The 14,140-nt window shown below is 44.6% G+C and overlaps 1 protein-coding gene across 2 annotated transcripts in view; it reads right to left on the bottom strand.

Annotated features, from left to right (window-relative positions):
- Positions 1-8,892: 8,892 nt before the first annotated feature.
- The window catches only part of ANTXRL (ANTXR like), a 51,367-nt gene continuing 46,119 nt past the window's right edge, over positions 8,893-14,140 (bottom strand). For both annotated transcript variants that reach the window (XM_071748831.1, XM_071748830.1), the window contains exon 19: positions 8,893-12,788. In XM_071748831.1, coding sequence (XP_071604932.1) covers positions 12,573-12,788 — 216 coding nt within the window. In that variant the 3' untranslated portion in view covers positions 8,893-12,572. The remainder of the gene's footprint in view (positions 12,789-14,140) is intronic.

The raw sequence follows: 14,140 nt of genomic DNA, 5'->3' as shown, positions 1-14,140 counted from the left end.
TTTTATTAAGGCTTTGGAAAACCAAAACAATTTTCTACCTTCCTTCCTTTATCCTCTCATCTTCTCTCACCATGGAAGGAAGCAGGAGGCAAACAGGGACCCCCCCCAAAATATTACATTGAAACTGAAAAGGTGGTGGTAAGAGCAGATTTCAACATTTCATTCCCTCACAGAGCCTGATGTAACTTTTAAGTCAAGATGTCTTCAGTATTTCCTCGACTTACCCAGGCCTTCCACCATGCCAGTTCAGTCTCAGTAATGTAATACCTCAGTAATACCTGAGTCTGTTGAAGAAAACCACATATATTAAACCTCGGGGTTAGGGAAGCTGCAATTTGAAGGAGGTGGGGGGAGAAGAAAAAGAAAGGCAAGTTCTTTTCAGTAAACTTACCACAAAAAAACTGGAATAACTGTACTCCTCAGAAGGGTTATTTACTCTGGAAGATGCAGAACATAACTGGTCTCTCTGTGCGGGGAACACACAGGTATAAACCATCCTTATTTACAGATTCCAACACCCTCAGATATGGCTTAACCTGTTTTTTCACATATGGTCTCACAGGGACAAATCAAGTTGCTTAATAAACAAGGCTTCCCTTGTGAGAAGCCCTACATTCAACCCTATTGACTAAAGCTTGTTGTAATTTTTTCTACTGCTTCTCCACAAACACACTTTTTTCCCTGCCAACATTTTGGCCTCTGGCAAGGGCACAGCATGCAAATTATAATCAGTTAATTCCTCAGCATAAACCACCACTGAGACTCAGTGAGTTCTGCTACAACAGAATAAGCCACACATGACCTACTCTTTCCATGTCTACCTATCCAAAATACAGCAAAACCAGACTCCAGAAACTTCACAAAACCTCCTCTACCTCTCTTACTTTTGAAAAAAAAAAAAAAGTTTTAATTTAAAAAATACCCAAACACCACAAACCACCACACCACAAAAACAACCACACTCCACATGTCCTATGTCTTACAGTAAGGCTCAATAAAGCAACAGAGTCCACAAAGACTTGGAAGGTCCCCCTCATCCCACACCTGGACTTAGTATGAGTCAACAGGGAACACTGAACCAGCATAATTGAGGCTAACTACTTTCAGTAATGCCAACCCCAGCAAACTTAAGGGTGCTTGCACTAGCTGCTGTGACATGTTACGGTTTAGGAATGCAATGTGAAATGGTTTTTGTTCCTCTTTTTTCCTTTTTGTGTTTGATTTTAGAAAGAGCCAAACAGGTCTTTGTGCTTTAATTTGGAGAAATGTTTCTGTGAAATCAGCTGAAAGATCTTACGGCTGCAACAATATTTTTCTGTCTAGACTTTTGTCAGAATCCAGTCATGTCAGCATTTATTTATTTTTTTAAATGGAAAGCTGCCCTGATGGAAATGTTCCCACCACCTCTATCTTAATGCTTGCAATATAGGAGCTTTGTCCCCTCTCACATTTATAGACCCACATGGACTCTGAGTAAACACCAGATAGCAGGCCTTTCTTATTTCCTTCCCAAACACTGCTATTTCACTGAATGCAGCAATGCCCCTGATGGCCTGGGAAGATATCCTGGCTATTCCCAGGAGAACACTCTGTGTCAGCTGTTCCTGCCTCACACACATCTACCATATGGAGAGAGCAAGTTTTGAAGAAGCAGGCATTGCCCTTGGTGTCGTAAGTGTGTCAGTAGGGTCTGCACTGGTTTGGTTTCCAGTCGTGCCTGAGAGGCAGATTCACCACCAGCACACAGCTCACTTACCAGTTCTTTGCTAAGGGATTGCAAGCAGGGTGGATTTGTTTCTGCTGGATCTCAAGATTGTGCCTGGCTGGTTATATATGCCTTTTCCTCTGTGTTGAAATTTAATTGGTCAGCTTGCTGTGAAAGTCAACTTTCTTGATTTCACCAAGGACAAATAAGCCCTTCTAGAGTCATGGCAAAAAGCCGTAGGTCACAAGAGACCAAACTAGATCAAAAACAGGACAAAGCCCAAGTAGCCATTTTTGACAGCATGAACTAAAAAAGGCTGCAAAGAGACAGGACAGGCTGTTTTAATGCAGAGAAATAGTGGCCAGATTTTAAGAAATCAATAAGGAGGGGTCAGGTAAGGTCTGGAGAATCTGAATCATTTATCAAGGCTCAGAGCAGCACTGAATAGCTTTAACACAGGGCAGAACAGTCAGCCCTCTCAGACCTGGAGAGCAGGAGGTGGGCATTACTGTTCAATATTCCTTTTGCTTATGCAGGGGCCTCTTGATTGGAGCATCTCAGTTTAACATTAACAGATCCATCTTCACTACACTTCTTGTCCCTCCCTTTACACACATGCTGTGCATGTGACTGGGCTTATCTGTTGTTCGTGCACTTTACTGCTCTGTATGTTTTAAAGCATCAGTAAACTGTGTAAGGCACAACCACAAAAATGGTTCAGTGATAACTGCCAGGAACATGCAAAACTTCAGAAGAGAGGCAGAAGATGATGCACGAGTTCTCCCAAGCCTGTCTTGTCCTTCCAAGAAGCCATTTCTGCATCTCAGGTAGTATTTTTGGAAAGTCAACTCCAAAGGCACCTACCAGATGGTCAACAGAAACTCTGAAGAACATTATGGGGTGGTTAGAATTTCACCCATCCAGTGATCCTGTTTGCTTGTACTGTAGCACCCTGCAAAATACAGTCTTCTATGAGCTATCTGCAGGAGGAATACCCAGGGCAATGGATCAGTCATTCTGTGTGTACAGACATCTGTAAAATGTCTCCAAAATGAATCTTTCTCAGGCTTCATCTGCAGGCCTTCTCTAGGTTTTCAGAGAGTCCCTGCTCCCATTGATATGCCCGGCACAGCCACCAGCCAGAAAGAGCATGCAGAAACCTCCAACAGAAGCAGCACATGCACAATGATCGGGTTTGGTTTGCACATTTTTAAGCAATTTGGCCCAAATCAATTTTTCAGCAAAATGAAGAAGCTACCAGTGTACTTAGTTTTTCTTGACTTCACCCTTGGGACTTTCCAAGCTTGAATCGGCAACATCAGAGCTGTCCCTGATTTACACTGAACCATCAGAAGAAGGATTTTGCTCAACTAACCCCCAAAAGGTGATGACAGCCTTAAAACTGTGCATTGCTGGCATTGCTTCAAGGTTTTACTACCCAATAAGCTCTGACTCTTCTGCTTTAGATCAGGTGAGAGCAGTCTCAGTGCTACTCTAATTTACACTGAGGGTGGATAAAGCCTTCTAGGCTGCAGGGGCTGCCCCCTTTTCCCCTTTCCAATCTGTAGCTTTGTCATATCTGGCCCTGTGCCCTGTGCCCCCGTTTTGGGCCAGGGGCTGACTGCTTTAGAACATGAAATCTGATGGATTCCAGGTTCTCAACTGCTCAGTCGTTTCACTTCACAGCTTTCACTTCTAATAGAACTTCTTCAAGCCTAACAAAAAGCAACACAGTATGACAACAGTATGACAAAGCCTCCACTGCATTGCTGGGACCGTGTTAAACTCTTTCTGAGCCCTTAAAAAGTTACATGGGCCCTGGGCCTTGTAACAACAACTGCTCCGTAGTGTCGGGAACAGTGAGCTCGCCACAGCGTGACGAGACCGCAGTTTCCAAAGAGGACACCAGTCCCACCGGCCTAGTCAGACGCGGGATCCGTCTGTCTCAGCAGTCAGCGTGGTGGTGTCAACTCCACCGGAGATGCTCTCGGAACCTTTTCCTTTTGATCCGGGAGGGATAGATTAAAGCGGGATCCGAACTTTTTCATCCCTCCCGGGCGGCTGATAAGGGACCGGTGCGCGATGCAAGGGTGGCTGCGGGAGATGAGCAGTGGGAAGGCTCGCAAGATGGCGGCGCTGCTCCGCGTGTATTCGCCGGCCCTCAGTGTGGAGCCTCTGCAGCTATCTGCTCCACTCGTGCTGTGCCTGTTCACGTCTGATGGTTACAGCGCAGCCCCGCTGGGTCAGGCTGCAGTATCGCCCCCAGGGGGTCCACGGGCCGGTGGAGGGAGCCGCAGCGGAGTTGGGTGTCTTTGAAGAGCACCCACCACGTGGCTGCACGGAGGGCAGGAGCGGAGCGGCCAGGAGGGAGCAGCCAGAAATCGAGCGGAGAGCCTGAAGCTTTCACAGCCGCTGCTGCTGCTTGAGGTGAGTTGGGAGCTCCAGCGCCTTGCAGGATTAATCCCATCAGCGGAGCCGGGCTGCGACGGCAATGAGAAAAGCGGCGGCGGCCAGTGCGGCAACAACAGCAGTGGCAACAACAACAGTTACCAGAGGGATGGTGGAAAACTGCTGAAAAACAGTGAAAAAACACCAAAACCTTTGTGGGAGGTTCTTGGGGGGGAGGACCCCAAGAAAGTGCTAGAATATAAATGGACCCTCAGGTGAATAAATTTCTTAATTTGGAAAACTTCTGGGTCCGTGAATAGTACACCACAACACGTGATGTCAGGAGGCTTTTGCTAGGTCAGCCATGTCCATTTCTGGTCCTTTGAGCTTTTAGGAAGCTAAACAAAGACTTGGGCAATTCCTATACGAGTAGGAAAAGAACTGTAATGCATCACAAGTTGACAGTAACTGCAAAACATATGAAAACTTCTGTGCCAGGGGATTTCCAATTTCCATTTCTATCAAAAGGCAGTTCTCTCTCCTGATGCTTCTTCTTCCTGGAGCAATTCAATCAACACAGATAAGCGTTTGCATAAGCTCCCTTCTGAGGTTATAGGTGTGGAGCACTGGACAAACCAACCTGACCTGCCACAGTGAGCACCTACTTCCAGCAGGCAGCTGTTTCTTGCTTAAGGACTATGCAAGCACATGAACCTTAAGCTCACAGCAGCTTAGATGGCTCAAGGCTGCTGCTGGCCAGTGATAAAGGTGAGAAGGACCAGAGGGAGAATAGCAGTAATGTGGCCTGCAGGTTTTACAGACAGGGAGTTGTTTCTAGGCAGGACAGATCACTTGGACACCACATTCACTTTGTGGGCAGCAAAAAAGGCTATTGCTGGACCTGAAACTGCTGGTTTAAGCATGTTTTCCGTTGCAAAACCAACTTGGAACAGACTTTTTATTTAAAACCTGTGCCAATTTCCCACTCTGCTCTGGAGAAGTCTGAGCAGGCTGCATTGCAGAAAATAGGCAGCCAAGTCCTGCCCTCCGATGGTAGCTTGGTGAAGCCTGCCCTGACCACCATAGCCACCATCCATCCCCCTTCTTCTGTCCTGGAGAGCCCTGCACTGCCCTTACCAGAATGCTGAGCACTGTCAGGGGGCTGCAGCCCTAACACCCACTCTGGGGCCACTCATGGGGCCATAATGTCCCTGTGTTCAGTGTCCTGCCATCCACAGGTGACAGCCCTGTCAAGAAGCATCTCCTGGCTAGCATCAATTATGGTCTCATCCATTCTGGGGAAGGCTCTGTCAGCCCACACTGGATTAAGACATATTAACTAGTTATTTCCTTGCTGTGTGCAGCTGGAGGGTCAGAATCCCCACTGGTGAGGAGATGGAAACACTGGATGTGTTCTCAGGTTAGGATATATATATATATCTCAGGATAGGATATCCCCACCTCCCACAGGGTTGCCAGGCCAGGATGACACAGGTACTTGCTTATGGCCCCTTTTCCACCCAGAGGCACTGAAGAGCCTCCAGGGCAGCTTCCTCTGTTGTGCTGGCAGACAGACAGTGACAGAGCAGCTGGAGGCTCACAGGAAACCCAACAGTAACAAGCCAGCAGGCTCTGAGTGCTGGCATTTGCCCTCAGCCTTCTGTGTGAGCAGCAGCAGACTTCTGGGGACAAGTGCTCCACAGCGTGTCCTCTCCATGAAGCTCTCCAAGACTTGATTAGGAAAGGGGTTGCCAGAACCTGGCAGAGGCATGATGCACTTTGCCTGGATGGAAACACACTGACAGGCTATTTTACACTTTCTTCTTGTTGCGCTGAGGCTGCTCCAAAAATCCTGGAATGCCAGGGGTGAGTCATGCACATGGCCAGCACCAGGAACTCTCCTGCCTCTTTTCTGTGCCCCAAGGGGAGCTGCAGAGGTTCTCAGAAGTGAAAGCTGGAAGCTGGCATGTCAAGAGAAGCCACCATAGTTACACCCACAGAAACTGCCTAGCCAGGAGCGCTGAGCTCTGCAGTTCAGACAGAGCTGCTCTCTGTCCTTACAGCAAGGGAAACTGAGGCACAAAATGGAGGGCAGAGCCACAGCCAGATTCTTCTGTTGTAATGTCACAGGAGGGATGGAAAGGTTGGCTGTTTCACTTCACAAAAAATTAGTCTGTGAGGTGGTGGACCCAGGAGCATTTGTCAGCTCCTTAAGATTCCCTCTTGTCAACAGCAACTGAAGCTTGGGCACCACAAGGACAGACAAGCATTGCCTGTGCATAGCTCAGGATAAGGAGAAGAGCAGGATTCAAGTGAGATGCACAGAATTCACCCTCCAGATACACCTTCCAGAAGAACATGGCAGGGCCACTGTCTGAGGTCACGTGGGAAACATCCTGTCTGCTCCTCCTGGTGCTGGGACTGGCTGGATTGGGTTAGCGACAGACTTGCTCCTTCTTGTGGACAGGAGGTAAGAGTTACTTGCTATTTTGATCTGTGAGTCACTTCAGCAATGCAGAAACCACTGGTACTGGCAAAAAATAGACAAGAGGTCTGGGAAATTCAATGAGCCTGCAAAGAGCTGCAGTTTCTCTCTGCCCAGTTTTCCCTCTAGAAAAGGACCAGTGCTGCAAGGCATTGGTAGTACCTGGCTGTACCTGCTAGCTTGGGAAGAGACAGATCCCATCAGAATCTCTGACTGTCTTGGTGAATATGCTGTCACTTGCAGTGTGTTGGTGACACATGCTGCTTACATTCCTGAAGCAGATGACTCCTGGCAATCCACGGCACATCCAAGTCTACCATAATGATGACAATGGCTTGTAAATTATTTTCTGAAGGCAGCTGTCTGTATTTCCCAACTGGTATCAGCCCCAACAGCATCACTGCTGCACTGGCATCCCCTTAGCACCCAAGATGCAAACACACCTTACACAGATGAATAAAAAATCCAGAAAAGAATAGCCCCTACATTTAGGCACGTTCGCTTTTAATTAATCTATTCCTGATGCACAAGGAAAGAGAGGCACAAATCAGCGACAGATGTGTGTGTGAAGAGGATGAAAGATAAATGCAACATGCAGGAGGGGGGAACTTTGCTGCACAAACTGATGAAGCTTGAGATGAATCCTAACCCAAAGGGCAAAGCACATTCACTGAATGACTATCTGACAAGTACCAGCAAGAGAAACATATTCTGCCTGTGGTTTCTTAAGTAATACGAGAATTGGGGAAAAGGGCATTTTTTTCATTTCCTGTCTCAGACTGCTGAAGCCAGGAAAATTCTTGCTTTTGACTTCCATGCAGCCAAATAGGGTATGCTGGTATATGTACACATGTAAATGCCACTCCTAGCACTGTGAAGTATGTTTGATGAAAGATGATATATCAGCATTAGAGGCTATTTATCGACAAGTCCATAATCAAAGCCCTAGATCTGTACATTCCAAGTCCCTGGGGAAGTTCAGGTCAAATGTGATTTTTGTCTCAGGCAAGCGTAAACCTAACCAGCCACAGATGCAGTCCACGTTGGGTTTTTTTTCTTAATGCAGAACAAAAATGCCCAGAGCCCTTGGCACCAGGACTGCTTTTGTTGATCTGCTCTCTTTCAAAGAGCCTGAGCCTGCCTTTCACCTAAGAAGCAGATGGAGAAACAAAAAAAAGTTAAGGACACAAAACCATCGTGTGAGTATTGTCTTGCCAGCTTGGGTAGCAGAATTAGAGCAAGCCAGGCTCTTTGTCAGAGCCCCTGACTTGATGAGGGAGGAGCACAGCTCTAGGCAAAGGATCTTGGCTCCCATTAATAGCACAGCCAGTTGGAGCTGCCAGAGGCAGAGAGGTGCCCAGCTCAGCCACAACACAGCTCCCACCTGCTTTGCCATGCTGACTGAATGCAGCTACCCCCCTCTCAAAGACCAGGGCCCTGTTTCTGCAGATGAAGCTCACATGGGATCAGGAGGCTGAATGTGTGCAAGGACCCGCTCCTTTCCCACAGCACACAGAGCTGCTGTCTGCCATGCTGGGCAGACTGAATGTCTAGCACAGCTCAGCAGCTTTGCAGCAGCCTTCTGTACCCATAATTACAACTTGCTGGGGTTGAAGATTTTTGTGGCCTACCGCTGCTGAACTTCTTGCCTGTCTTACATTTCTACCAGCCCACCTCCAATCCTCACTGGGGCTTGAAAAGATACAACATAAGCATCAGCTGGGGGAGAGAAAAAACTAGTTTCAGAGACATTGTTGGAGAAGGGTCCTTAGGATCCACTTCTGTGACCTTCAGGCAAGACTCCAAGTCTTTGAGTACAGACTCAGACAGGGACTGGTGCCTCCATTGTTTTCATAGGTGTAGGGTCTGCCATAGAATTTCTCTTTGCTAAAGCCTTGAGTTCTTGCATTTTATCTTGCATGGCTTTGACTGTGGTGTCAATGCCTTACATGACTTCTCTTCAAGACAGCAACAGTAAATTCAGATCCTGATCCATATGTCAATCAATGTTCAAGCACTTACACCAGTGCAATTTACTCTGCATTTCTTCCCTACTACCTGAGATCTAAAATTGGTTCCAATAAATGGTGTCTTACTGTTGAATTAAGCAAAGATTTAAATTCTCTGGCTACAGGACACTGAGGCATAGAACATACCCTCATCTCCAGTCAAATAGCAAATCAGTAGCAATTTGGGGAGGGGAATTCAGTCAAACCCCAAGTTCTCCTGACCATTAGATGCTGAGCTGATTAGTAAACAGGTACGGACAAGTTTATTCCTTCTTCAAATGACCCTTCAATGAAACTCTGCAGTGTTTAACCAGTAAGCACTTTTATTGTTGGTTTGAATCCATTAAGACTACTTTATGTTGGATTATAAGACCTGGGCTACATCTCCCACATCTGCATGCAAGCATTACATTTGCAAGGTTTTCTCAGAAAAATGGAGCAGGCAAATAAAATGCATAAAGGTTATATGATTATAACATGGAAACAGAGTGTCAGTTGCAGAGATTTGTACCACATGTACCAGTAAGAAACTCAGCCCCTCATGTAAAACTTCTTTGTCCCTTAAAAATCCAACTGCTTCCTCTGCCCATCATCTCCATGCCCTGTCTATGAGCCTACATCCCCACTATTTCAGAAAATACACATCTTTTTCTAAAAAAAGATATACAGTACAGTTTTTTCCCTTAGAAACTGTAACATTTCTCCTTCACTACCCTGCCCCGAAAGAAAAATCTATCACAATCTACACAGCTGTTCAATAAATGTTATATGTTAAGAAACTACTGCATTATTCAAGAGTATCAGATCAGTAACAAACCTCTAAACAAACTAGGATGACCCAAAAACTCCCCTTCCTCCAAAACCAGAGAACTGAAAATGATATATTGCATTATCACACTTGCATGCATGTATCCTGAGCCACCAGTATTTACTAATCTTAATTCCTTTTTAATAAATAACTGTCCAGCAGTAACACCAAGAATTGTGCTGTCTCCTCCAAATTAAGCTCTGTATTTACAGAAGTTGGGCAGTTTTCTCAGTGAAATGTGTTTCCTTCAAAACACAAGACAATAAAAAAGCAAAGAAAGAGAAAACATTACTGACCAACATATTAAAGACAAACAGGAGTCACAAGCATTTGGAGCACCAGGTGCACATGCATTTGAACTTGTACAGTTCATGAAATAATGTAAATCATTGTTACACACTTGCTCATTCAGATGAGGAGCTTATTCTTTTCCTCCCCCCCCTTTTTTTTCTTTTTCTTCTTTTCTCCTTTTCTCTTTTCTTTTTTCTATTTTTCTTTTGTTTTTTTTTTTTCTTTTTTTCCTTTTACATTTAGGACCGTCTGCTCTGCAGCCTAATATCACAGATGGCAATACATGCACTGAGGTTGAAAGATGGCCATAAACACACTTTGATCACTGTCCTTCTGTATCAGCTTTAAACACATGGGGCTTCCCTCCCTGCTGCTTTGCACCTTGTCCTTCACATCTGTGCTAACTGTGAGTCAAAGGTCCACTGAATCTGTATTTTTTCTCTTAGATTTATTTAGTTTTCTCTTAGATTTAGAGACTCGCTTTTTGCAAGCTTCTAATGATGCTGTATACTGGAAAATATAGGAGAATCATTCCATATGATTTCTTAGCAGTGTTACTACTGTCACAACTGACATACAAGCATACTGAAACAAGGGTCAAAATATATAGCCAGTTAAAGGGATTTTGTCCCTTCATTTATTTTGAGCCAGCTCTCAGTTGACAGACACCATTTTTTTTGTCCTGGCAGAGGAATCGGTTCTATTACCTTCTACTGTTTCAATTCCTGGTTAGCATTTGTTGGCTAATTATTCTTAGCCATCAGGAGAGGCTAAACATAATAGGTTCAATGTCACAAACACATCACAACTGGTCCTTTCACTGATGTCAAAAGTGGAGCTTCACTAGAACTGTGGTGGAAAATTGGACTTTAGTTCTACCTTTCAACTGGAAGAAACAGAGCTAAGTGATGACTGTGTGTTCTGGCTACAAAACACCTTTCCATTCATAGGAGTGCTTCTCTCCAAGCAGTTTTGTAAAGGAAGAGAAAACAAACAATGACCTACACCAGTCCCACAAATAAACACACACAAATGCACACACTTCTCTCTCCTCCAAACAGAAATCCATTCTTCTGGACCAAATTGTGAATATTCTGTTCAACTGACTAAAAGCGCTTTGCTGGCTCAGACCTAAATCAGAAACAGCTCCAAGGTCAGGTGGCACCCATGAGTGTGATTTCACTACCTGCACCGACACACGAGGTAAGACTGTGACTCAAGAGAGCAGAGAAGTGCAAGAGGAGAGAGAGGTTCTGTGGTTCTCCTGAGATTATCTTTGACAGCCTCAGCTGCATACACACAACATGTCAAACTGATCATCATCTCACTGATGAGAGCTTGGTATGGTGTTCTGCAAGTGGGACTTCCACTAGAAATAGTAAGCCTGATTTGTATCTGTATCCGTGCAACTTCAGTTGCCAGTAGCAGTGTGCAGAGGCCTTAAATCTGGAGTAACTACAGAATACAGTTAGTACTTAACCTTGTACTTCTGTGCCAGTAACTACTGTGATGTGCTACACATGCCCACACAGATGGAGATAGGTATATGCCATGTCATAATGCATCATAAGCATTATTCCTGCAACTATCCACACAGCCAATGCCAAAGCAAACCAGCACAGGGATATGTAGTCAGCCTCTCCAATACAATATGAAAAAGCAAGCTCATGGGTTATTTTGATTCACTAGGGAATGATCCGTGCACAAGCCACGCAGGTATTGGCTTAGTGAACACTATCCATGGGACCCACAGTCCTCTGTCAAATTCCCACCTCTGTGTGGGTGCTCACATCACTTTGTGATAACAAACAGAATTGAAGTCATGGGTGAGCAGTCAATGTCTGGGAAATCCTCTAGCCAAAAATAATATAAAACAGGGATAAAAGCTCATACACATCATGCCATGCCTCTCAACTACATATAAGACTGCAAGGTTACATATTAGTGGGATCTGGGCTGTTTAAAGAAAGAGCTGATCATAGAGGAATTAATGTTTGAATCACAAGAGGTTCTAGTCCTGCTTGCCAGTCCAATCAAATGAAAATTTATCTAACTGAATAGCAATAGAATCAGTCTATCAATGCTACTGATAGAAATAGCACGTGCTGTTCACATATTGCAGCATTCATGCTCAAATCACATGCATATTTCCTCCATTTTGAATCATGTTTTCTGTGAATGAAAACCATACATCTAGCCAAAATTTTTTTCTCAAAATTCCTCTAAGTTTTGGACAAATCTGAACTTAGGTCTTGTTCAAGGGCTGGATTTCTGGAACAAGGATCTGGCCTTCAGTGGCTATCCCATACAACCAAGTCTAAACATATGCAGAGATGGCAGGCTCTAAACTAATTTTCTCAGGAGAAGAAATGATGCTAGATTATTGGCACGTAGTCTCATTTTACCTCATTATTGTTAACAGCCTTCTTATAAACTTTCATGGAAATTCCACCTGCAGAATCAAAGGCAGAAAGTTCTATTTCAATTATGGTTCCATATTAACATCTGGGTGCAGTAATGATGCACACACTAGCTAAAATTATTAATGAATGATCTGACATGCCAAGTCAGACAAATGTCGTGCAAATAGATCTTCAAATGCATACATGCAAAAGCTGCTACTGTATCTAGATGATAATTTTTGCTTGTTTCTATATCCCATAGCTCTAAGTCTATCCACCGAATGATTACTCAGTACATGTGGTATAAGTATATTCATACACTAAAACTGACACTTGGAAATTTTTCTTTTTTTTTTTTCTTCTTCTTTCTTCTTTTTTGCTGACCAGCAACAAATTCTGATATATCTTTTACTGTAAACCAATACTCAATAAATACACCATGTTCAGCAAAGAGACATTTTGTCTATGAGGGTTTTCCTGCACTCTAAGCCATGGGCTGTGGGGGTGGGCGTGAAGGAGGAGGTCCAGGAGGAGCTCGGGATGGGGGTGGTCCAGGAGGTGGTTGCCTGGCAGGAGGCTGCAGAGACACAGAGGGATTCCTTGGAGCATTGTTGATAGGAACATTGTCATGCTGTGGTGGTTGGCTGTAACGGGCAGAGGTTCCATCTGATTTCACTCGAGTGAAGTTTATGCATCTCCCCTAGAGGTAGAGAAAAATTAATTATTAATAAAAAGCAGATACTTTGATTTAGAGGCAGCTGGCCAATGGACTGTTAGCAGAGGGACCACACTACACTTAAGAGATTCTCAGCCATTATTATTCGCTGAGTCCCAAGCATGACATTCAGACCATGCTGTGCTGAAGGTCAGCACTAGGAACCAGTGCTTTCTTTGGGCTTCAGACCTCCTGCCCCCAGCAAATAGCCTCACGGTGGTTTAAACAGTAAGGGACTCCAGTGTGACTTTGTTCACTTGCACCCTATCCTCTGCTACTAGAGCTATGCAGAACATGCATAAAGCCACAGCTCCACAAAAGTTATGCCTGCCTTGGTGAGATCTTTGACTGACAAAGCTGTGCTTGAAAAAAAACCTAACAGCGGAGAGAAACTTATACTGGAGGAACAACCTTAGCAAAGACACCGCCCGTATCTTTCTTTTTCACTGTGATGTTAGCCTAGCTGGTGTCCACACTTAGAACATGATACTAGGACACTGCATGTCCCTTCTGTGCTCCACATGTAGATGTGGCTTCCCATACCAACACAAAGTTAGGGGACTTACAGAAGGGGCTCTCCAATCTGTGAGTTTCCAGAATGTATGTGGGATACAGGCAAACTGGACATGATGGTAGAACTGTGATGGAGATTTTAAAACAGGAGTAGCTTGGATTTGAAAAAACAGCAAGTACTGGGGATGTCCTAATCTGTTAGGAGCTAAATGCAAATATGTAGGGTTTCCTTTAGCCAAAATAAAGCTTTGAATAGGCTCCCACAAACAAAATCTGAGAAAGAAAGAGAAGCAGAATAACATAAAAAGGCTGGAGATGAAGACTCCTGAAAATGCAGGAGTGACACTGCCAATAGCCCTTTGCAGGAGCTGGGATGTGATTTCCAAATATATAATTGTGGGCTAGAAAGTAGCCATCCCATCACTGATGAACTCCACTTGCCAGCACCTTTTCCTTTGTGCAGCAGGCCTGTTTTGTTCCAGGTAGCAATCATCCTAATTAAAATAGTCTCTACAGTTTAGCATGGAGAGGAATGTTGCCTGTTTCTCTCTTTCCAAGGCAAACACTACCCTCGGGAAAAGAAAACCTGTCTGGTTTGTTCAGAAAATATCTGCCCCAGAAGGCATCTTTTCTTCATTGTTTTGAAAGACCTACAAAGCCACAGTGCTGATGACAGATAGAGGTTTAGGTTGCATGCTGGAATCAACAAACCAAATTCATCTCAAGGTTATGCCAACATCCCCCAAGCAAGATTCAGAAGGACTCCATATTTAAAAAAGCTTGTCTCAGAGTTAAGCATCTGTAGATCATGATCCCAACAGTTA

This window comes from Heliangelus exortis, chromosome 7 (assembly GCF_036169615.1).
Source record: "Heliangelus exortis chromosome 7, bHelExo1.hap1, whole genome shotgun sequence".
NCBI classification, from domain to species: Eukaryota; Metazoa; Chordata; class Aves; order Apodiformes; family Trochilidae; genus Heliangelus; species Heliangelus exortis.
This window is presented reverse-complemented; position numbering and strand designations above follow the sequence as displayed.